General features: G+C 40.5%; 1 protein-coding gene across 4 annotated transcripts in view; it reads left to right on the plus strand.

The window, feature by feature from the left end:
• LOC124721874 (sarcolemmal membrane-associated protein-like) overlaps positions 1-25295 on the plus strand; it is a 351987-nt gene that overhangs the window by 140213 nt on the left and 186479 nt on the right. For all 4 annotated transcript variants that reach the window (XR_007006401.1, XM_047247014.1, XM_047247016.1 and 1 more), the window contains 2 exons: positions 2668-2743; positions 24526-24693. Coding sequence is in view for 3 of the 4 variants with exons in the window: in XM_047247014.1 (XP_047102970.1) it covers positions 2668-2743; positions 24526-24693 (244 nt within the window). In the remaining variant the exon portion in view is untranslated. The remainder of the gene's footprint in view (positions 1-2667; positions 2744-24525; positions 24694-25295) is intronic.

Genomic DNA, 25295 nt, shown 5'->3' on the forward strand with positions numbered 1-25295 from the left:
ACTTCTATTTCTTAAAGTAAATTCATGGCTACTTCTCTATTACCTTTATATACTATCTTAATTTGTTTGTTCATATACGCAAACTCCTCTGGATATGGAGTTTGTCGCAATCTATATAAGAGTCATTCAGAATCATCTGTAAATGACTGCATTCTCTCCTACTGAAGAGTGTTTCTTGAAAGTTTTCAATATACTGTAACTTATTTTTGTGCAAGTTTTTTTTATTTTTGTTTTTGAAACTTTTCATCGAGGAAAAAAATGTATTATTCAGTTATTAGATCAAAGAGTGAATAAAAATTTTGAACAGCCTGTATGTTCAAGTTCGGTATTTGTGTGTATATACTAAAAACTTCTATTGTCCAGGTTTTGATCACTTTTGCTTGTTACACCTTTTACCAGAGAAAATAGTATATTAGCTTATACATTTTTGAGCACCCTGTATGTTCCAAACATTGTGCTTTTAGTTATAATGTCACTGAGTACTCTGAAACTGATCTCACATTGGAAACACAATCACTTTAAATATGTATTTCAAAATTTGTAGCCTATTGTACGAGGGCGATTCAGAAATTAGGGAATGTTTTGGCATTAAAAAAAATTAAGTACAAGAAATACATTTTATTATATAAATCTTAAAGAGCGACTGACATACTACTTTTCCACATTGTCACCAAACACATTGAGGCACTTATCATACCGGTGGACAAGCTTTGAAAGACCTTAGTCATAAAATTCTGCCGCCTGAGACTTCAGCCAGTGAATCACGGCTGCCTTGCGTTCTGCGTCGTCATCAAAGCGCTGCGTTGCAAGCCAGTTCTTCATTTAGGGCAGGGGCGGGCAAACGTTGCACGCCGCTCGTGAGCGCACAGCGCTGCACGTGTGCTGCTCGCGCGCAATCGCCGAATGGGGCAGTGGCGACAGCTGGCAGGTTGCGGCAGTGTAGTACAAGGCTAAGCCGCGGACGTTGATGCGAAGCGACCACTACGTAGTGAACGTTGTATTTCAAGAACCGGAAAATGCAGAGTGAATCAAGGAAACGGAGACGTGGAGATTTGCTATCTTTTAAAAAGTAATGGGAGAATCATTTTTTCTTTGTGCAAAGACGTGAAAATTCGAAATGTTTAATATGTGGCAGTATTTCGCTGGTCAGCGGAAGTTTAGAATCGAAGGCCATTATAATAAATTTCACAAGGACGAGTACAATTTATTGTCGGATTCTGAGCGGATGGGGAAATTGACTGAGCTTAAGAAGAGCGACCTGACGATATTAGATGCATCTGTCGTAGTTGCCGTTGTCACGAGAGATATGCGACTTTCTCTCGTCATGTCTCTCATCTAACTGATTTAACATTTTATGGAGCACTGTTTTCAATTTTTCAGGATGACAACAATAATAGCCCAGCGGTACGTGCAAGCTATAAAATTGCGCTTAATATAGTAAGAGCTGGAAAACCATTTGCTGAATTAATAAGCCTCGGTTAAGAGCAAACATAAGTCATGAAAATTTACGTAACTGTTTGCGTTTGTCTGTATGCAGAAATTTTGTTCCAGATATTAAACGTATTGTAAACTCCACCTGTGATAATTAATAAAACATATCGTAGTTAATAGGTCCTCTTTCAAACCATGATTTATTTCAAGCACTCCTACTAACCTTATTCCATCATTCAATAAAGCAAGCTGGAAAAACAAAACACATTACAGAGGAAGGAGTGGACAGAAGGTATGGTGGGGAGGGGAGGTAAGCGGGTGGCCAGCTTGCCCTGTGTGCACGCAGAACACCTGTTAACTGCACGCGTGCAAGTGCACCGCACACATGCAGGATTCCTGCCCGCCCCTGATTTAGGGAAACAAGTGGAAGTTGCTTGGTGCAAGATCGAGGCTGTAGGGTGGATGAGAGAGCATTTCCCATTTGAATGAATTAAGGAGTTCTTCAGTGCGGTTTGCCGTGTGAGGTTGGGCATTGTCGTGCAAAAACAAAATTTGTGGTAGCCTAGCTTTCAAGTGACAATTTCAAACAACAAAGTCCGTGAAACTTGTGGAAAAGTAATCGAAAGCTCAGTGTGAAGTGATGGTTTTCACGAATCGTTTCATCAGCTTTAGCAACAAGATCGTCAGTCACAATGCTCAGGCGTCCACTCTTCTCTTCATCATGAATGTTGGTTTGGCCATTTTTAAACCGAATGCACCATTTCTGGACAGAACATTCACTCATTACGTTGTTTCCGTACACTTTGTACAGTTCACGATAAATTTCTATAGGTTTTAGGTTTTTTGCCAACAAAAACTGTATCACAGACTGCACCTCACAACAGGCGGGATTTTCGATTTTAGTACACATTTCAAATTCAAATATTGAAAAAACCAGACGCACAGAGACGTTCCCGTTGTCACGGATGGATGCCGACGGAGCTGCCGAGCATATACGCAATCGGCGTCAGATGGGAATGTTCCCTACTTCTGAATAGCCCTCGTAACATGGGCAGATTTTGCCCTTGGGTGGTGCTCCATGTAACCTAAAATAATTTGGAGCTCCTAGGGCTAAAAGTAAATCTCATAGTTGCACCACTGTCCTCTGAGTATCCCACCTACTTGGTAGTAGATTTGAGTATTGCTTATGGTCCAAATTGCATTAGTATGTAAACTATGTTGTTTTGTTATTTACAGTTCCTCAACATCAGTCGTGAGCTCTATTGGAGTGGTTCCACTTGAAGATCTGTACCAGCTCAACCAGTACTTACAGGTTGTCAAAAACATTTGATATTTTCTCTCTCTCTCTCTCTCTCTCTCTCTCTCTCTCTCTCTCTCTCTCTCTCTCCTGCTCTCATGTGTTTTATCTGTTAGAAAAGTACAAAAAAATATGATGAACAGCAAATTCATTTCATGAAATACAGTATCATGTGAACAGTTTCTAGTTCTTTTATATATAAGTGAGATATAATGTAAATAGTAATGAAATTCTGACAGTATTGTTGGGATATTAAAATAGCTGCACTTTTTGAGAAAATTGTTTACTATGTCTTTAAAGTTACATTTACAAAGATGATAAAGCAAAGTAAAGATACAGAGAATGAGAGGTATTGGAAGTTGAAAAATGTTTAATAGAAAGAGCAAAGTCACTTGGTAACCATGGTTACAGGGAAATATTGCCAGAAATGAACCTGTATGAAGAGTAATCAAATAATGAAAAGCAGCAGCTCATGTCATCTTCTTCTCCACTCTGCTTCTGCTTCTAAGTGGAGGTATATGGGAAGAAAGACAGTAAACAAAACAGTGAAGTGCTCTGTAAATATCCACCAAGAAATCACTGCTTCCTTGCCTGTGTTTAAGAAGCTCCTTATTTTGTGGGGCCAGTTTCCCAGAAGAATGCATCTGACTACTGTTTCATTTTGCCAGTGTATATAGTTACACAGTTGGCTGATGAATTTCTCATTGCTTACCAAGTTGCTAGTGTGACTGGTAAGTTGCTTTCCAAATTGGGAAAAGAAACTAAACACCGTTCACTCTTTTAAAGAGGGGCTTCAAGTTATTGTGGCTTCTGAAGGTCATGTCATCATCTTGCTTATTTCAGTAAGAGACTTCTACATCTTATGTGTTACACACTATACTAAGAAACTACACACCTTTGGGCTAGGGCCACACAAGCGTGTTTCATATGTGTCTGTGACTTAATTCATGCAATACACAAGGCACTGGTCAGTACTGGCTACATGGGCACTTTTATCACCCAGTGTGAGGCCTAGGGAAATCCCATCAGTAGTGCATCGGTGCAAGCTGCGGCAACAACTCCTGTGTGCAGTTACAACTATGAGTGAAATTTCATTAAATAAGAATGCGGTCCTTACGTTATGTGCCGTGATAGTTGTCCACAGGCATCAGAAATGACGAAATGAGAAAAAAGACTGGATTCATCTGATGTTAAGCGAGAGATCGACAAAGGGAAAGTAAACTGAAGGCAAATCCAGTCAAGTTTTTTGAATACTATAGGATATCTCTTAACTCATTTGAAATGCTTTTGAGCATGGTCGGAGACAGAGTTTCCAAAAGGAACACATCCACGAGGGAATGTATCAGTATAGAAGAAAAACTTGCGGTTACATTTAGAAACATTATATTTTTTATTTACTAATCCTTGTGTCCGATTGCTAAAATTATTTTAATTAATATTAGTGCATAATGTTAGACCCCTGAACCCAAAGAATTTACAAAATATAATTAATGCTCAAAAAGTGTAACAAAAAATTGTTCTGCACCTGGAATCCCCATGCCTTCCTCTTCACCGAGTGGCAGCCTGCAGTTCAACACAACTTACATAGTGTTGTACTGCAGGCTGTTTAACTGCACTGCCACTTGGTGAAGAGGAAGACGTGGGAATTTCATAAGATTTTAAAAGCCGAATAAATGTAAATTAGAAGTCAAATTTGTCCTGCAATTTCAGTTTCCTAATCACAGGACGTTGTGACAAGAGAAACATGTCATCCACATCAGGCATGTGGGACATAGATTGTGCTAGAGTCCTTTCAACACACAATTTCCGCCTCAAATTAATCTTGTTTCCTTTTCTTAGATTTTTGTCAGAGCATACTTCCTGCTGATAGAGGTTCAGGTGTCACTGTAATCTGATCACTTTGGTATTCATATTCCCACAAATTCTGAAAACATTATAATTTTTATATAATATAACGGAATATTATTTCATATTAAGTTAATAGAAACAGCTGCTACAGCTCAACCATTGAAATTATACATCCAACAATAATGATGTTTGATTCTCACTTCCATCATTTGTTGAAACGTTCCTTCAAGGAAAGACATCTGTTTGTAAAATACATGTGGTCTGCTGGATGTTTCAGAATCGCCACTTCTTCATTGGTTTTTCACATATTTCATGTATGAATCTTTCATACTTAACCATCTTTTTCTGTACTTGTATCCCTAAAAGATCGTGAATAAAAGTGTTTCAGATTTATGTACTTATCTGCAGCTTATTTAATAGTTGCTACTCAAAATTAAATAACTTTACAGTTTTGTTTATGAAATAAAGTTTCTGCTGCCAGTCACAATGTTCTTTTTATTTATATTCTGCACAACATGTTTCTGGGAACTGTTCTTATTTTCTGTTGATTTTTTTTCTTTTTGATATGTCAGTTATTTGTGATGTTTCACATGTGTGAAGTGCTGCGTTGTTTTGTTGTCTTTACTGTAATGTGTAAAGACATGCACAAATGTTAATTGGTCTGTATATTAAAATCGATCGTTAATTAAAAATTGCATGTGCTTTTATGCATTACGGTAAAGACAATAGAACAATCAGCACATCACCCATTTAAATATCATGAATAAATGGCATAGTACACAGAAAACACACCTGAAAATGGGACTGATTTCCCAAAATGCTTCATGCAAAAAATTAATAAAAAGAAAATCTGAAGGCTTCCACCAACCATTTTTAATGGATCAGATCAAATTTCACTGATATCTAAGGATTGGGAGTTCGATGCTTTCTGTACATTTTGAATTTCTCGGCCTGTCTATAATTTTTGGCATTAGAGGCACAGGCATTGTCATTTGGCAGATGCTGAAAGAGGAATTAATGAAACAACTGACCACAAAAGAGTGTAAGAACATTAGCGAGCAGTATGAGAAAACAGCAAACTTCCCTCATTGTGTGGGATCCATAGATGGAAGACACGTCAGAATTGTTAAACCTTGCAGATCAGACAGCGAAAATTACAATTACAAAACGTACTTTTTTTTCTGCTGGTGGCTATAGCAGATAGCAATTACTGTTTCAGTTTCATAGACTTGTGTCATGTGGTCATCAAGGAGACCGTAATATATTCAAAGCTACTGAAGAAGATAAAACAAAAAAAAAAAAAATTACAATCAAACTCTAAATTTTCCAGCTGCTTCACCACTTCTGAGTGATAATTGTGGACTGAAAATACCTTATGTGTTCGTAGCTGATTAGGCTTTCACAATGAGTGACAACTTAATGAGGCCATCTGCAAAAAACCTGACTAATTCACAAAAACTATTCAGCTACAGACTAACCTCACCACATTGTTATGTAGAATGTGCATTTGGCGTTTTATGTAATAAATGGAGAACATTTCATCATCTAGTTGATGTTATTGTGGATGTGGCAGATGCTGTTGTTCAAGCATGTTGCGTACTTCACAATTTTGTGAGACAACATGATGGCTACAGTTTTGATGGCTCACTTACATGCAGTATGGGGAGTATTCCTGCACATGGGACAAAAGGGAATAATAGTGGCAAAAGTATCAGAGATTGTTTTGTTGATTACTTTTGTTCCTTTAAAGGATCTGTATGATTGCAAGATCGTTGGACTAATGTCTTAGAATGAAGACTAGTTATATTAATGTAAAAATTGACTTGTTGACATTTTATTCGTGAATATATTTCAGTGTACACTGTTTATAGATACTAATAAAATATTTACTGTCAGTACTCATAAAGATCAGATTTCTGCCTGTCATCCAACCCATCCCATTTTTCTGCCAAAACGACTGCTGTAACTGCAGTAGCCACCAGAAAGATCGTGGGAGGCGCACATGGGCACGGCGCGTCACGGACAGTAGTTGCCGCAAGTAAAGTCCCGTCCACCAGAGGGCATGCGAGAATTCGGCCGCGCCCTCTGCCGGCGGAACACCGCCACCTCAGGCAGTACAGGCCGTGCCCAGGCAGTTTTACATGGGGCATGCCTAGCAGACAGTTCCTGGTCTACACTATGTGAAGTACGACGAACAACGTGAATCGTGTTAATACAGTAACTGTGCTCGACAACTCTTTCTTTCTTTTTGTTTCTCTGTGTGTATACTCTTCATCCCATGTGTCGTACAGACATTGGTGTTTCTGCACTTCCATAATAATTAGTTCGCTATCCAGATGATCCATTTTCACACATCAGACTGCACAAGAAGACAGCTGAAATGACAGTCTACAAACTGAAAAGAGAGCTGCCAAATCCCCAACCCCTCTACCCAGCTATGACAAGGAACACCTGCATACAGCATGTTCCACAAAATTATACAGACTATTCCACTTGTCATATTAGTGGCGACGCCCATTACACAGTACAAAATACAGGAATTAGCAACTACACTACCGGCCATTAAAATTGCCACACCAAGAAGAAATGCAGATGATAAACGGGTATTCATTGGACAAATAAATTATGCTAGAACTGACATGTGATTACATTTTCACGCAAATTGGGTGCATAGATCGTGAGAAATCAGTACCCAGAACAACCACCTCAGGCCGTAATAACGGCCTTGATACGCCTGGGCATTGAGTCAAACAGAGCTTGGATGGCGTGTAGAGGTACAGCTGCCCACGCAGCTTCAACACGATACCACAGTTCATAAAGAGTAGTGACTGGTGTATTGTGATGAGCCAGTTGCTTGGCCACCATTGACCAGAAGTTTTCAGTTGGTGAGAGATCTGGAGGATGTGCTGACCAGGGCAGCAGTCGAACATTTTCTGTATCCAGGAAGGCCCGTACAGAACCTGCAACATGCGGTCGTGTATTGTCCTGCTGAAATGTAGGGTTTCGCAGGGATCGAATGAAGGGTAGAGCGACGGGTCATAACACAACTGAAATGTAATGTCCACTGTTCAAAGTGCTGTCAATGCGAACAAGAGGAGACAGAGACGTGTAACCAATGGCATCCCATACCATCATGCCGGGTGATACCCCAGTATGGTGATGACGAATACACGCTTCCAATGTGCGTTCACCACAATGTCGCCAAACACAGATGCGACCATCATCATGCTGTAAACATAACCTGGATTCATCCAAAAAAAATGTTTTGCCATTCGTGCACCCAGGTTCGTCGTTGAGTACACCATCGCAGGCACTCCTGTCTGTGATGCCACATCAAGGGTAACTGCTGCCATGGTCTCCGAGCTGATAGTCCATGCTGCTGCAAACGTCATCGAACTGTTCGTGCAGATGGTTGTCTTGCAAATATCCCCATCTGTTGACTCGGGGATCGAGACGTGGCTGCACGATCCATTACAGCCATGCGGATAAGATGCCTGTCATCTCGACTTCTACTGATACGAGGCAGTTCGGATCCAGCTCGGTGTTCAGTATTACCCTCCAGAACCCACCGATTCCATATTCTGCTAACAGTCATTGGATCTCGACCAACGCGAGAAGTAGTGTCGCGATACGATAAACCGCAATCACGATAGGCTACAATCCAACCTTTATCAAAGGCAGAAACGTGATGGTACACATTTCTCCTCCCTGCACGAGGCATGTCATCTTCGTGGTGTAGCAATTTTAATGGCCAGTAATGTAATATAAATAATAAAAAAAAAAAATGAATAGAATTTAGGTAAATAACCAATTGCTTGCTGCACTTGCTACACAGGTAACAGATTCTTAGTCATCCAGTACCGCCATTGTTCATGGAAGGCAACTTTCCCCTGACAGACGATAAAAACGCAACACGGTTCCTGCACATGTGGGCAGTGCCCAGAGGGAAATACATGCCCATAAAATGCACATGAGTGTGTTTGTGCCATGTGAACGCAAAATTATGCGGGCATGCAACGTGCGAAAAGGTGTCATGTGGCCAGCCAACCCCATCCAACAAACAGTGGTCTATAATGTTGACATGAATCCGTCCCTTACTCACGTGAAAAACGTGCTCATTTGGCCATAGCCTTACGTGCTCATTTGGCCATAGCCTTACGTGTCCCATTATCTGCATGATTACAACAGCCTGCCTCCAACTGCTTTTCCATTCTTTGAGAAGTTTGCTTATTTCAGGGAATTCACCCTCAATTAACTGCCAACTCGAAAAGGCTTCTTAGAATGTTTGGTTGCTTCTGAACAACCTACACCAGAGTCCTACCATTGCATGTATACAAGACAAGCTGACCAATTTAGAAGAACAGTGTGCTTGTTTCCTAGTGGCTCTTGGATTTCTTCAAGTTACTAGGTGACTGTTTTGTGACATCAGGTGGTGGAATGTAATCCCAAGTACTTTAGGTATCTGTTGATTTTAAACCAACAAATGCATAGAAATCTCCTCAAAATAGTGTAAGTGGCTCATAATCTATTGTGCCCATTACAATGTTACCAATACAATGTAAGATTAAAGTCGTGGGAGATAATGAAATGATATTGAGGAAAGAATAGATAAATGCCATGCCTGTGAACAGTTTAAACAGAAGTGTAGTCACGTAGAATAGAACATAAATTCACTACAAAACATAAATTAAATAAACAATAGATAATAACAAATAACAGATGAGAAAACTGAGAAGGAAAAAGAGTGAGAGTGAATAATAATGAGGAGGAGGAGGAGGAGGAGGAGGTAAAAGCAAAGAACAAGAAACATTACCTCAACTTAATGCCACTGCCGATGGGAACCAAATGTTCATTGGAAAGGTAGAAGCTCGTCACAATGTCCTGAATTGTTCGTGCCAAGAGGCAATGTTTAGAGGATTGGCTGGATGAAGTAGGCTTCCAGAACACAGTTTTGAAGCTGTAAAATACTCTGCAACAAATCACTGCTGTATGACTGTGTCATTAAGTGTAATATAAACTTGCTTTTCATTTGCCCAAATATTGTGTCTAGCCAATCATTTAGATAAAAAAAAACTCCTCATACCAGAGTATATCACTATCCAAATGTCCCTGTAAGAATTGTTGTCCAGGTAAGCTAGTGCATCTGTATTGAATATTAGACCCGTGGTTGTCATCACTATCACAACTTTCCTACTCCCACTACTTATGCATTGTTTTCACTTTTGCAATGTTTTCATGAATTGAGTATTTACTTACGGTTATGCCGCTCTTTATTTCTGTGCTTTTAAACTCGATTTGCCGCTGCAATATGATGTCGGTAGAATGTGAAAGAGATGAGTCTTGCACACAGTCATTCAAGAGTAATTTAGCACCTGTTCTGTGTATTGCATTGTAATGCCCACATTGAGAACCAGTGGTCTGTAATAATAGAGCCTCATCTATGAAATTATCAGCGTCATTATTACTAATATTTCTTCAAATTTCAAAGGTGAAACATAGAAACAGTCCTAAAATATCCCTCTCTCCTCTGTCATGGTAATCTATTCACAAACCACTGGTTTAATACATTTTTCTCAGGCAAGCTGTTAAATGAATTAATTTTGCTTACACAAAATGAAGACAATGGGGATGAAATTATTATACAGGGTGATTCAAAAAGAATACCACAACCTTAAAAATGTGTATTTAATGAAAGAAACATAATATAACCTTCTGTTATACATCATTACAAAGAGTATTTAAAAAGGTTTTTTTCACTCAAAAACAAGTTCAGAGATGTTCAATATGGCCCCCTCCAGACACTCGAGCAATATCAACCCGATACTCCAACTTGTTCCACACTCTCTGTAGCATATCAGGCGTAACAGTTTGGATAGCTGCTGTTATTTCTCGTTTCAAATCATCAATGGTGGCTGGGAGAGGTGGCTGAAACACCATATCCTTAACATACCCCCATAAGAAAAAATCGCAGGGGGTAAGATCAGGGCTTCTTGGAGGCCAGTGATGAAGTGCTCTGTAACGGGCTGCCTGGCGGCCTAACCTTTTTCGTAGGACTCTCCATACAGTTGATTGTGGAATTTGCAGCTCTCTGCTAGCTCTGCGAGTCGATTTTCCTGGGCTGCGAACAAATGCTTGCTGGATGCGTGCTACATTTTCATCACTCGTTCTCAGCCGTCCAGAACTTTTCCCTTTGCACAAACACCCATTCTCTGTAAACTGTGTATACCAACATTTAATACACCACCTATCAGGAGGTTTAACACCATACTTCGTTCGAAATGCACGCTGAACAACTGTCGTCGATTCACTTCTGCCGTACTCAATAACACAAAAAGCTTTCTGTTGAGCGGTCGCCATCTTAGCATCAACTGACGCTGACGCCTAGTCAACAGCGCCTCAAGCGAACAAATGTACAACTAAGTGAAACTTTATAGCTCCCTTAATTCGCCGACAGATAGTGCTTGGCTCTGCCTTTTGTCGTTGCAGAGTTTTAAATTCCTAAAGTTGTGGTATTCTTTTTGAATCACCCTGTATTAGTAAAGTGACACTCAGGAGTGCTTAACTCCAGTATTAACATGTTTTGATAAATGATAATTTGTGCCAGATTTGGACAACAAGTACTTAAGATTGGTCCTCCATCGTAACACACTGGTAACTTTCTTACACATTGATCTGCATGGCTCTGAAGCTCACCTTCATCTTTCTATTCACATTAAATATATCAAGGGACTGTAACATATGCATTTTGTTTGGAAATACCATTTTAATTTCAAGCATTCTTTCTTGTATAGTGCTGATATTTGATGAAAATATATTGATTCAGGTTCAGTCTCTTAAGATTTATGCAAATAACGCCACATATTTGCAATAACTTCTTACCATTACATGATTCATCTTGAACACAAACAGGTTTCTTGTTGTGGACTCACATTGAATTTGCTTTTTGTGACCTTTGCAGGAAGATTTTACTATTGTCTCAATAATACACAGATTGGTAAAATTGCTCCGGTAGTTACAGGATGCTCTTCTGAGATGATAGCCATTCAATTGTGGGTGTGTCCTTTAGTATAATCTTATATTTGCATATAATATGAAGTGCAGAGAGCCTTTTAGCTTACTGAAGTCTGTTAATATTAGAAACGGTTTCGATAACAGCATTTAATTTGTATCAGAGCTACAGGGGTCCCACTTCTCTGTTGTTGTCATTGTTGGAGAAGAAATGTGGTGCAAGAGACATATGTGAGTCACACTCGGAAGAGTAGTAGTCTGGGGAAGGAATTAGGGCCCTGAGGATATGGCCAGAATGTCAGCAGCAGGGGTGAGAGAGGATGGAGAGGTGCCACCACCAGACCAAGAAGGTGGTGGCATGCAGAAGACTGAAGCCAATGGCACAGGAAACACCAGGGACGGGCTGATGGTGGTGAGCACTGTGCGGGCAGGGTGGTGGTGATATAACCTTAGGCGGCACTGAGAGCTGCGATGAGCACAGGTGCTGCTGGAATGGCGTGGCAGGGACCAGGTGCAGAGGCTGCAGTGCATGCCATGTTGCACTGATGCAGGCTGGCTGGGAGGATGGCATTTGACAGGAGACAGGTCTCAAACCTCTTGCAGTCTCACATCTGGACCCGGATGCCACAGTGTCTTCTCCAGCTGCTGCTATGTGTTTGGCCCCCTCGGCACCTATGGGACCCAGTGGAGCCTGCTGGTGCCAGACAGGCAGTAGCAGCTGAAGAGGAAGCCGCAACAACTGGGTCCAGATGCAACGCTGATAGCGAAATGCTCTGGGAGTTCATCGGATGCCTCACTGCAAGTGTTAGGAGCAGCTCAGGGCATTGAGCCAGCCTCAGAAGGAAAGCCAGTCATGGCTGCAGGCTCCTGGCAGAAGTGGTAATTAGCATTGGGTGCAGCTGGTGGAGGACAGCTACCAGGCAGACAGGGCGGCAGATGGCATGAAAAGTGACCTGGAAGAATGAGATGTGCAGGGCCATCATTGTGAAAGGACAACCAGGCGTTTGAAGGTGGTGTGACCAGGCACGTCTGGGCCTTGTGACAAAACTTCCAGTGTTGGATAACAGGAGGTGAAAGGAAACAAGTGGTATCTTGGGTCAAATGGAGGAACTGTGGACCCAGTGACTGGGAATAGTGCAGAAGCAAAAGTTCTGGTATGTAAGGAGCCACGGTAAACAGGCGCGCAAGGCCAACAACAAAAACACGAGAGGGGGTCTAACATCGACAGGAAGTAAAGAAGCGGACAGGCACGGCAAAACGGTGCAATCAGAAAAACATCAGAGCTAATAAATGAAGCTGAGCTACTACGAGACAGGGACAAGGCAAAAAAAAAGTGAGAATAAGATATAAAATCACAGTGTGAGGTGCAAAAGTGCACACAGTCAAATGCAAGCCAAAGGAAACAGGAACAGTTTCATTCAAATGTGGAACCGAACCATGAAAACGGCATGTGGTGCCATACAAACGAAAAGGAGGCGCCACCTGGTTGAGCATAAGACGTTGGGAACAAAATTCCAGAGACAAGAGTCACGGAAAGTTTATCCTCATCACCACTGTAGCATAGACTGGTGGCACTTCAGATGCCAGGTCAAGATGTCGAGGTCGGGACTAGAATTCGCACTGACCAGCGGCTATTGTGCTGTGTCCTATAAAGGCCATCCAGCAGAGGAATACTGGGAAGTTGTCTACAGTCACATGACTTGCAGACACAAGCTAGTGTGTTCTATATCCGGCGGATGTCAGTGGCTGTCACATGCAAGACGAGCCACAGCTAATTCGCTGGTGTCTTGATGGGATGGCAACCCACAGCACTCTGTTGTGTAGTGTGTGGCTGGATCCTAAGGCACCAGCCATATGCCAAAGGTAGAATGACCACCAGAGTGCATTAGTGTTGTTTGAATTCAATGTTGTTACCAGGCATGGTAGCATGTATAATTTCAGATGTTGAGTGAACACATTGAAGGACACTGAGATGCTGCATAGTCATTTGAGGCAGCATTATGAGCACATGACTGTTTGAAAGGGGCCTCATTGTGGGTCTTCATTGACCAGCTGGCTGAATCTTACTATATCCAAATTTGTGGGGCATTTGAATGTGACAGTGCCACAATGTTTCACAGGAATGAGAGGGCAGTCATACTCCTAATCAAGCCTCCGGTTCACCGTGTCTGACCACCACGAGGGAAGATCACTGTACTGTGCATGAAGCACATCTGCTGCTGCTATACAAGAACAAGTAATGGACTCCCTGTAACATTCTGTGTCATCCCACACTGCCGGCTGCTGTGGTTGAGCAGTTCTATGTGTTTCAGTCCAGAACTACGCTGCTGCTATGGTCGCAGGTTCGAATCGTGCCTCGGGCATGGAGGCGTGTGATGTCCTTAGGTTGGTTAGGTTTAAGTAGTTCGAAGACTGATGACCTCAGATGTTAAGTCCCATAGTGCTTAGAGCCATTTGAACCATCCCACACCATTAGTTGGAGTTCCTGAACTAGTGAATTATTGTGCAATGTGTAGTATGATATTAATGCCACAACACAAATGGACACATTTGGAGTGATGCCATGACTGGAAAACGTGCCCGGCTGCTGATTAGTGTTGCGTTGTATTCAGTGATGAATTCCAATTCTCCATTAGTGCAGATAACCATTGTTGGCAAGTATGGCTGCAACCCGGAGCAAAGTTCAATTCTTCCAATGAATCTGAGAGGCACATTGGTGTTACTCCTGGTGTCATGGTGTGGGGGAGCCTTTGGTTATGGCTTGTGGTACAGTTGGTAGTTATTGAGAAGAAAGACAGCACAATGGTACATCAAGGACATCCTGCACCTTTGTGTTATGTCTTGTGCCATAGTATTGTCTCCAATAGAACACACGTGGGTGGGAGTGCTGACAAGTAATGCCTCCAAATTTTTTGTGTTAAAACTCTTAAAGCATTTTAAATAGAACAGACATTATTAACATTGTACATATTTGCTGCCCTCTGCCACTAGAAGGCTCTGAATTGTGGCGTGTAACATGGCGATGTGTAATGTAATTACATCGGTGCATGAGAAACAGCGTGCTGTAATAGTGTGTCGAATTCAAAGTTTGTCCACTCATGGAGCACTGTCTCCTTCAGCGTGGCAATGCCAAACCGCACACTAGTGCTGTGTCATATGCAACAATCTGATGATGCTGTGAGTTTGTGATCATCTGCCGTCCTGCATAGTGTCTCAACTTGGCCCCAGCTGATTTTCATCTGTTTCCAAAACTAAAGGAACATCTTAAAGGACTTCACTGTGATAGTGATGAAGCAGTGCAAGCAGTGGTGAGCTTGTGGCTCCTTCAATGAAGTCACATATTCCACAGTCACAGTATCAACAAAGTGGTATCTTGTTCTTAGAAATGTCTTCATTGCTGGGGTGACTATGTTGGAAAATAAATGTATGGAAATGAAGAATAAAGGTATAGAACATTAATAAAGCTTTATTTGAAAAGCTTTAAGAATTTTTACAGAAAAAATTTGGAGGTATTACTTTTGACCATGCCTTTGTGGGACCAACTCAGCTGTCAACTCCACCTCAGTGCCGGTAGCCACAGTATCAAGGACCAGTTATAACAGTTTGGGCCAGTTTGCCTCAGAAGAGGATACAGCAGTTTTATGATACCCTTCCCAATCAAGTCAGGGCATGCGTACAGGCCGAAAGGGACCAAATTCATATTAATAAGTGATCTCATACTGCTAAGGTCATTGTAAATTTGACTTGATTTTTTAATCAATTAAGTACCCTTGCAACCTGCAAAATTTCATCTCGTTTCCTCCTCCACTTCTGGGTGCTTCCCTATTTTGGCTGGGCAATGAAGTTTGTGAGCAGTTTCTTCTTAGGTGGTTTAGCAGCAGCAGCAGCAGTAGTAGTAGTACTTGTTGAAAGTTACAAATAGTTCAGAATCCAGAAATGTATACCATTCCTTATGAAGAGCGTCAGTCAACCTAGTTTTAGTCCCTCAGCTTGACTGTTGCCACTCAAGTTTTTGCAGGGCTTGGTCAGCTTTAATCCATACAACATTTCTTATAAGTGCATTATGAAGTTCTAGTATTTCATCAGTGTGAAATGTGCAGAATGAATAATTGTACAGAAATTTAGATGTAAGACATATATGCAATGCATCATCTGTGTTAATTTCTTGTATCAGTCTGTGATTGTACCTTATTGGCAGTCTGATGCTTTCTATCCTACCTTATACTTTTTTTCTACTGTAGAATTTCCAATTTTTAAATATATAGTTATTTCAGAGGAGCTAGAGCGATTAAAATGACTTTGTGCATATAATTGTTCTTAGTGTATTGCTTAAGCACACAAATGACATACAGCCTCACAATAACTGCTTATTTGCAACAGTGTTGTCTCTTTGGAAGATGTAAATACTTTCACTTTTATACATTTCTATAATATCCTGACTTGAAATGAATTGGTATAACAACTCCACATGTGCTTTATATTTACTTTATCTCTATTACTGTCTCACAAAATACACTCTAAGAGAAGAAAAACGCATCATGATGGAATTACGTGAATGAGACAGAAATTGGTATGTGTGACATACATGTACAGCTAATATATGATTACAGTTTCAGAAAAAATGGATGCTTTATTCAAGAGAAAGAGCTTCACAAATTGAGCAAGCCAGTAATGTGTCGGGCTGCTTCCAACCATTATGGAAGCAGTTATTCGACTTAACATTGATTTATATAGTTGTTGGATGTCCTGCTGGGAGGGTATTGTGCCCAGTCGTGTCCAATTAATGCGTTAGATTATCAAAATCCCAAGATGGTTGGAGGGCCTTGCCCATAGTGTACTAAACATTCTCAGTTGGAGAGAGATCTGACAACCTGGCTGGGCGAGGTAGGGCTTGTGTGGGTGGGCATTGAGTTGCTGAAATGTAAGCACAGGATGGCTTGCCATGGAGGACAACAAAATGGGGTGTAGAATATAGTTGACATTAAGCTGTACTGTAAGGATACTGCAGATAACAACCAAAGAACATCCAACAACCCTATCAATCCATGCCATGCCAAATAACTGCTTGCATAAGGTCCAGAGGTGGATCAAATTGTAATTGACTTGCTCAATTTGTGAAGCTCTTTCTCTTGAATAAATCGTCCATTTTTTTCTGTAGTTTAACATTTGCAATGGCTTCCTTTGTCAGTAGTTTAGCATCACTGAGTGTAAATTTCTTGTTGTTTTTAGTGACATTATTTTCCACCTAGGCTTGATACAGAGGGAACTGGATTAAACTACGTGCTTTAGCCAGTTCGTCAACCTGGTAGTTTAGTTTCTGGCTTGTAAAGCACTAAAAGTCCCATTAACTCTGCTTTTTACATGCTAGTTTCAACCTAAACCAATGGAACATTTCTTTGTCCCCAGAATAAAATATCCACTTTCTTCACTGCATTGTTGGAGCTTTATACGTCACAATGGAATGGTGTGGCACATTGCCCATTACTGTTATGGAATTGGAAAGAATATTTAGCAGCAGAACATTATCTTCACAGCCAGTGAACATGTTGTTGGATGACCATATTTATCAGACTTGTTACAATGTTGTTATTAATGCAATGTCAACAGAAAACATTTATTCACAATACTTGCAGATTGCAGTCTATGCCAAACCCCAGAAAATACTTTACAACGAGAGCTAATGAACATAGGTGCATTTAATGTGTGACGCCACACTATACTATTTATGCATGGTGTGACAACAGGGGTGCTTTAACAACCGAACAGCTGGTGGTGTGGTTGAGAAACCCGGCTTGCCATTGGTGTTACCTGGGCAACAGAGTCACATCCCATCCAGTGAGATAATTGTCAAAAGTTGCAACTCATTTTAAACACACTATAGCTACACCAGCTTCTTCTTCCATACCCAAAATGAGCTTGATCAATCTCTATGGATCCCAAATGTCAGTATTGATAGTGTCATATAATACCCAAGTAAATCTGCATTTATTTGACTGCCAAGACCACTTCTTCTATCTCTGACTAGGGACAACAGCAGTCTCATAGATTCCGTGAGTTCCCAGCAGTTCCTGAAATTTTTAAGGTACATCCATTTTCTCTGATCACTGCTGTTTCTACAGTTTCTTTGTCATCTTGCCACACCCATGGGCCTCTAGGCTAGTGTAGCCTCCTGTGCCCCTAAAAGTTCTACTCTACAATGTGCTGTATTCTGATCGAAGCTCAAGTAACTCTCACTGTATTTAACAGAAAAGTTTTCTTGATGTCAAGGAAAACTGTCCCATCAAATTCAGGACAGCAACAAAATTGGATTCTCATTGTTAACGACTGTATACAAATGGACATATCCAGCTTGCCTATGAATCTCAGCTCGTAGCCTGTAGCTTATTAGCCTGAGAGAAAGGGGTTGAAGGGGAAATATAAAATGAATAAACTTCAGAAATAAATCTTTTAAAAGTTTTTGGGAGGATGAAGGAAGTAGCAATAGAGGGCAAGGAAGAGGTGAATTTGAAATAACAAAAATAGTCTCCACAGAAGACCCTCATAAATTTATTGCTTTTTAAGTATGTAGGCAGAGAGCAAATGATATAGAAGTGTAATATTTAAAAAGAATGTTTTAAAAGAATGTTATTTCAATTAAAAAGGTAATTAATAGGAAAACTCACTCATCTAAGCACTTCTGCTTCTCTCACAGAAATTAAACTCTAGCAGAAAACCTCTCATTGTAGTTGCTACATATTCTTCACAGTGTCTTGTACCTTGTGACCATTAAATCACTCTCTGACCATCACCTGCCAGTCAGTGTAAATTGTTTTCCCACACCTCTTTCAGGTAGAGCTCTACAAATTCCAACTGATATAAAACATTTTCCTCTCTAAGTTTCTGTTTCACAACAGATTTTTGTTGTGTGTGGAGCCCAGTTTCCCTCAGACTTCAGTCAGCTGTGACATTATAGCCAAGAAAGTTGGTCTCTCACTGTAACTGCTTTGTGTTTAGGGAGAGAAACTATTGGCTCTTACGCACAAGCTCTCTGTCCTTCTGGTGTGCACCAAGTCTCTTCCTGACTGAGGCAGGAACTCTGTTGGTAATGCCTCTTTCAGCATAATTCCTCCAACAACTCTTTGCAGTAGTAGATATCATATCATACTTCCTGCCAGCATCTCTAGCCCGCCTTTTTCAATCAGAGTGATGACACTCTCGTATTAAATGGTCTCAGTGAGCAATGGCATCTGATTCTCCACAATGTGATTTCTGCTTGCTGTTCTTATACTGGTGTGTGGGGAAAAAGTAAACATATTTCCGTCAAAAGGAACAGTAGCTGTGTCAGCCTGAGGAAGACCTGTTCAAAGATTCTTGCTGCTTTGTCTGCCCTTAAGCCATTGTGGCTCTCCAGCTAGTGGAGTCTGAGTGGGCCAGGACATTAAGATGCTTTCTCAGAGATCCTGCTTGTGAAACTGAAGATTTTGTCTTGTGTTTGTGCTTGTCCCTGTGTGTATTCCTGAATAAAAATTTTAGTTAACTAGTTTGTAAGAAACTTGCTTGAATTCATCAAATGCTTGATAGCTGCACTCTAAAGTTGTTAAATACCAGCAGTAAGCTTCTATAACAGGTATGTGTCTGTGGCCAGTTTCTTTACGACATACATGTGTAAATAAAAAGTATGTTTGGCTGACCTCCTGTTGCAAATGGTAAGATGTAGATTACTGGTTTGAATCTATTCCAAGGCATGGTAATTTTTGTGCAGGGTCTGTGTTATCTTTTTGTGTACTCAGTGAGGGGTGGTGGTGGTGGTGGTGGTGGTGGTGGTGGTAAAACACAGTGAAAGGTTGTTTGGCCTAATTTTCAAATGCTAATTTTGAGAATATGAACCATTGTAACGTGTGTGCCTAACACTGAATTCCTAAGCAAAAGTAAAAAGAATCATGTAGTGGAAATATCTGCATTACAAAAAGGTACGGCCAAACTTTCAGGAAACATTCCTCACACACAAAGAAAGAAAATATGTTATGCGGACATGTGTCCGGAAATGCTTACTTTCCATTTTAGAGCTCATTTTATTACTTCTCTTCAAATCACATTAATCATGGAATGGAAACACACAGCAACAGAACGTACCAGCATGACTTCAAACACTCTGTTACAGGGAATGTTCAAAATGTCCTCAGTTAGCGAGGATACATGCATCCACCCTCCGTCTCATGGAATCCCTGATGCGCTGATGCAGCCCTGGAGAACGGCGTATTGTATCATAGCCATCCACAATACGAGCACGAAGAGTCTCTACATTTGGTACCGGGGTTGCGTAGACAAGGGCTTTCAAATGCCCCCATAAATGAAAGTCAAGAGGGTTGAGGTCAGGAGAGCGTGGAGGCCATGGAATTGGTCCGCCTCTACCAATCCATCGGTCACCGAATCTGTTGTTGAGAAGCGTACGAACATTTAGACTGAATTGTGCAGGAGCTCCATCGTGCATGAAACACATGTTGTTTCGTACTTGCAAAGGCACGTGTTCTAGCAGCACAGGTAGAGTATCCCATATGAAATCATGATAACGTGCTCCATTGAGCGTAGGTGGACGAAACTAAAATGAGCTCTAACATGGAAATTAAGCGTTTCCGGACACATGTCCACATAACATCTTTTCTTTATTTATGTGTGAGGAATGTTTCCTGAAAGTTTGGCCGTACCTTTTTGTAACATCCTGTGTGATTATATATATATGCCTGCTTGTGTCTGTATGTGTGGATGGATATGTGCGTGTGTGCGAGTGTATACCTGTCCTTTTTTCCCCCTAAGGTAAGTCTTTCCGCTCCCGGGATTGGAATGACTCCTTACCCTCTCCCTTAAAACCCACTTCCTTTCGTCTTCCCCTCTCTTTCCCGATGAGGCAACAGTTTGTTGCGAAAGCTTGAATTTTGTGTGTTTGTTTGTGTGTCTATCGACCTGCCAGCGCTTTTGTTCGGTAAGTCAACTCATCTTTGTTTTTTTTTTATATATATATATCAGGCTGTTGTTGGTTTGTCATGAAGTCCAGGCGTGTATTACGTCCAGTGCTCAAATCCGGCAATGAACCCCTAACATTCTAAGGTCCCAGCCAGCACACAGGTGGATATTTATTCCACAGACAGCTTCCACTCCCATAGCCATCATTGATGTGACTTGCTCAGCCTTTGACAGTAAATATTACTGCCACGTAACTGCTGTTGTGTAGATCCAGGATACCTGAAAGCTCATAAATGTGCCAGATATGTGATGCACATGTATGGCAAGTCATGTTATCTGCATACTGCAGATGTTTCCTGAATCTTGTGCAGCTGCAGCTAGGCTCACATTGGAGGACAGGTCATGTGATTGGGGGGAGGGAGGAGAACTGCTTTAAACATCTTCAACATCATCAGCATGATGAGAGGTAAATAAATATCAGATCAATATGCTACATCTGATGTAAGTCATAAGTATAAGCGTATCAAATATATTTTCTTAATTTAATTAGGCCCATTGTTACATTAACTATTGAAGTGTGAGAAATTTTCGCGCCCGGATAAGTTTTCTTCTTTAGATTGCAAATCTTGAAAACTATTACACACATTGAATAACATCTTGGTGTAAATACAAAATGAAATAGAATTAAAATTCAGTCTAACTTACTGTAAGGAGATGACGAGAGCTGGCCAAACAGTATTTCTTAGTCTCACAACAAGAATAAGAATTAATTGAAATATATTCACAAACACAATATTTAATGGCAGTAAGTACGCTACACACTAATCAGGCAGTGCGAAAACACAGCTTAATTCAGAGTCGGAATCAGTGGAACTATCCGTGTCACTGCTCGTATTGACAGATATAATCAAGTCTTCGACACTTTGTTGTAAGAAACCTTCATTGTTCCATGCGTCCTGTATCACTCCTTTCACGTGATGCACTACCTTCTGCCAGTCTTCCGATGTCACAATTTCAACTGCCTCTTTCAGAAGGCATTCCACTTCCGTTAATGTGAATTTCGTATTTTCTGCCATTTGTGCCGTTTAACCTGAGCCCAAATCAGCTCTATTGCGTTGAAATGGCAATGGTACGGAGGCAGTCTGAGTGCTTTATGCCTGTATTTTTTTGCTACTTCATCCTCAATGTAAATCGGGTTCTTTGGCTTGTGTTGCAATACAAGTTCTAATAATTCTGCCCTTGTAAAATTACTGTTGAACTGTACCTTATGTTTCTGTAACCAGCTAACAATGTCATTTTTCCTCGTTGCCTTTATGGGTGCTTTATCTTGTATTACTGAGTGATAAGGAGCATTATCCATAACAATGATAGTTTTTTTGTTAAGTTCTGGAGCTCACAGTCTTCAAACCATTTCACAAAAGTATTGTGGTTCATCTCTTCATGGTAGTTGGAGGTCTTATTTGAACTGAATAGCAGCAGACAATTTGGAATGAAACCTTTTGAATTTCCGGCATGTGCTACAATTATCCTTTTTCCTCTGCCCATCGGAGCTGCCATACTACCGCTGATGGTACCGTCTGTCCAGCCTTTTTTTAAACTGTGTCCTGCATTCACCCACGTTTCATCAAGCCAAACAATATCATCAAAATTTGTCCCCACTAATTCTCTAAGAAAGCAGCATCGCCAGGCTGCAATATCTTGGCATTCCATTTGTAACTTTCGGCCAGAGATGGATTTATAGCAGAATCCTAATATTTTCATGACTCGTAACAAAGACGATTTACTACCCTGAAACAGGTCAGCCGCTGTGAGGGTAGCATGTAATTTTTTGAGTGTTGGATACTCCTTCCTCGAATAAAATGCGTATATTTGATGACAAATGGCATCTTCCTGAAAAGAGTCAAGTTTTATGACCCTCTTCTCTAGCCGCCTCTTTTTCCCAGGTGTCTCCAATTTAGATGATTCACTTGAGCCTTCTTTAATGACTTTCTCCTTGCAGATTCTTATTCCTGATCGTTAGCTAACTTGCAGAGCAGCTGCAGTTCGCTCCACCACCTTATCCAAAGGAACGAGAGGCCTTCCTGCATCTCTCTCTCTCTCTCTCTCTCTCTCTCTCTCTCTCTCTCTCTCTCTCTCTCAAAATACTCCATTAACGAACACGCGTATTCACGCGCCTGACTGCGTATAACGACGCCATGTCTGCCACTTTTTGGAGGTTTCCGAGGAGTGTGCAGCCTCGACCTCCCTCAGTTCCAACTGCTTTCATCAGACACCATAAACACGTGAAGCTACAAGTCACTCAAATCTCTCACTCGCATGTCTACAACGGCTCGCTGAGGACTGGCTGGCACAATGCCTTAATCAGCTCAGCAGAACGAAGTGACAACGCAATGACAGCTGACAGTGCCGGCTGCCATTGGTTTATTGGTGGCGGGAGCCCTGCAGCCCATTGCCTGTCAAGTGACAACTAGTTTAAATAATAGTATAGAGTCCAACCCAGGATATGAGTAATGAAATCCAGTGGTATGTTCATTTTTCTATGTTTATTTGTTATGTTTGCTACTGGCAGTTACTGTTCCGTGATTGTTCAAAGGCCCCTCCCAACTTTCCCCACTGCTCTGTGCCTGGCATCCTGCGCAAACATTTTAATCATGGGATTGGAAAGTGAAATAATGGTGTGGTACATGTGACAGAAGAAATTTGCAGATATGTACTGGTGCATTGGAATACAAAGTTTTTCCCAACTAGACCAGTGACACTGAATCATGATTTTTAATGTTTTCATTCTTGTAACATGATGTTTGGTTTGTATTTAACAAACTATACCATACTTTAAACTCTTTAATTGCACTTGCCTCATTACTTGATATGTGAAGATCGGTGTTCAAATGCCTCTGTAAATGTTTGAATTGTGAGCATAATTTAGTTGTAGAAGTCGATAACAAACTTTGTGTGGTACAGTTAATATTTCCTGACAAGGAAGTGAGCAATTAACATTATGTTACTAATACCATAAAACTGCCCATTCATGAGAAATTCAATGGTTGTTTATAGGTGTAAAAGTATGCACAACATCCTTTCTCATTCGCTGTTGATCGTAGTATACTACCATAACACTTAGGGGTGTGTATAAACTATTAGGTATACTTCTATGAATTTGTAATATTTCTTACATTGAATCCATTTTTGGCCCTATCATTTCAGAATAACACTCCAAAAATTGCTTGTGTGGTTGAATACTTTCTCTGACATAAGGGAACTTTAGCTATTTGAAGAAAAATATTTGAATTAATATGAAGCCAACATGCACTAAGGCGAGCTATTTCTACTCTCGTACACAATTTCATAATTTGTGTAATTATGGCACGAAATTGTGTTGTCTTTTCATTCTAGTGAATTAGTACAGACAATAAAAAGAATGGAAACTTGTAGCTTCAAACTCTGCGCATTCAGATTAGCACTCCACTCGTCCAACCATTATGCCAAGAGAGATAAGCTTCAGAACACTCTCTGTAATGACTTGAGTCTGTATTTGTCATCAAAGGTAATTTTGTGGCTTTTATCTTCATTCTAAAACATGAGGTTATCATTTCATGTTGCAGAAAATGAATATGAGAAATTTTAGGGAAAAAAAGGTTGATAAAATTGGTCTTCCATTTTAAATGAAGCCTGAATGGTTAATAGTGAGCCCTTGCAAGTGTATTATTAAAACTTTTATAGCTTTCGTGCCACATAGTTGCTGGTATCCAGATGCTGTTGCTTTGATTTGAACATTCAGCCAGTTCCATAATCTTTGCTGTAAAGTACGCAACCTGCAACACACGGGGCATAAGTGAATACAGAGCACTAGAGATCTCACATTTTCTCAATCAGTGACTAAGAAATACTATTGACATAAGAATCTGAGTTGCAGTTAGTGGAATTGATAAGGAAACCTTCATTCACCTGGAACACCATAATGATGAAAATATCACAATATTTTGTTCTATTTTTATTTGCAGGATGCTTTGCAACGTGAACAGTTGCTTGAAAACAAACTTGCCACTATGCAGAGGCTCATGGAGACAACGCGACAAGCATCAGACAGAAGCTGGAGAGCATTGATTGATGAAGACAGGTTACTCTCGCGTGTGGAAATACTGGAGAGTCAGTTGCTTGTATACTCAAAGGTAGACTTTATTACAAATCCATGTGGCTGAAGAATTTTCTTCCTCAAAGAGAGCTCACAGTACTGTAAATTTCCAGTAATAACATTTGCAAAGCCAACTAGAAGTAGATACTAAGTAATGAACTGCAGTAGCTGACTGTAATTATATCTAGGATAAACAATGATGCTGATAGTAGTATGAATTGATAGTAATAATTCTTTAACTCCATCAGAACCTTCTCCTCTGAGAAACATTGCATCAGGAGAACAGCGAGAAGAAGAAACTAGTAGGGTGACGAAAAGTGCAAATCGGTTTGGTTGGAAGCAGATAACTTCAGTTTTGGTTGGTTTGGATTGCAGTTGTAGGAAGTAAATTGTAATAAAACAACTGGAAAGTAGGATAAAAAATGTGAATGAATATATAAAAAGGGGAGATATCATGCTAGATGGAAAATATGGCCATTGAAATTACAAAAAAAAATTAGTGTTAGTTTAAGATAACTTTATTAAGTTGCAATCAATATCTTTACCACAGAAGATAGAGAAATACTGGATTTTTCAAAAGATCATAGCTTTTGCAACTCGGATCATAGCTTTTGCAACTCGGATCATAACTTTGTGCCC

The sequence above is a fragment of the Schistocerca piceifrons genome, chromosome X (assembly GCF_021461385.2).
Source record: "Schistocerca piceifrons isolate TAMUIC-IGC-003096 chromosome X, iqSchPice1.1, whole genome shotgun sequence".
NCBI lineage: Eukaryota > Metazoa > Arthropoda > Insecta > Orthoptera > Acrididae > Schistocerca > Schistocerca piceifrons.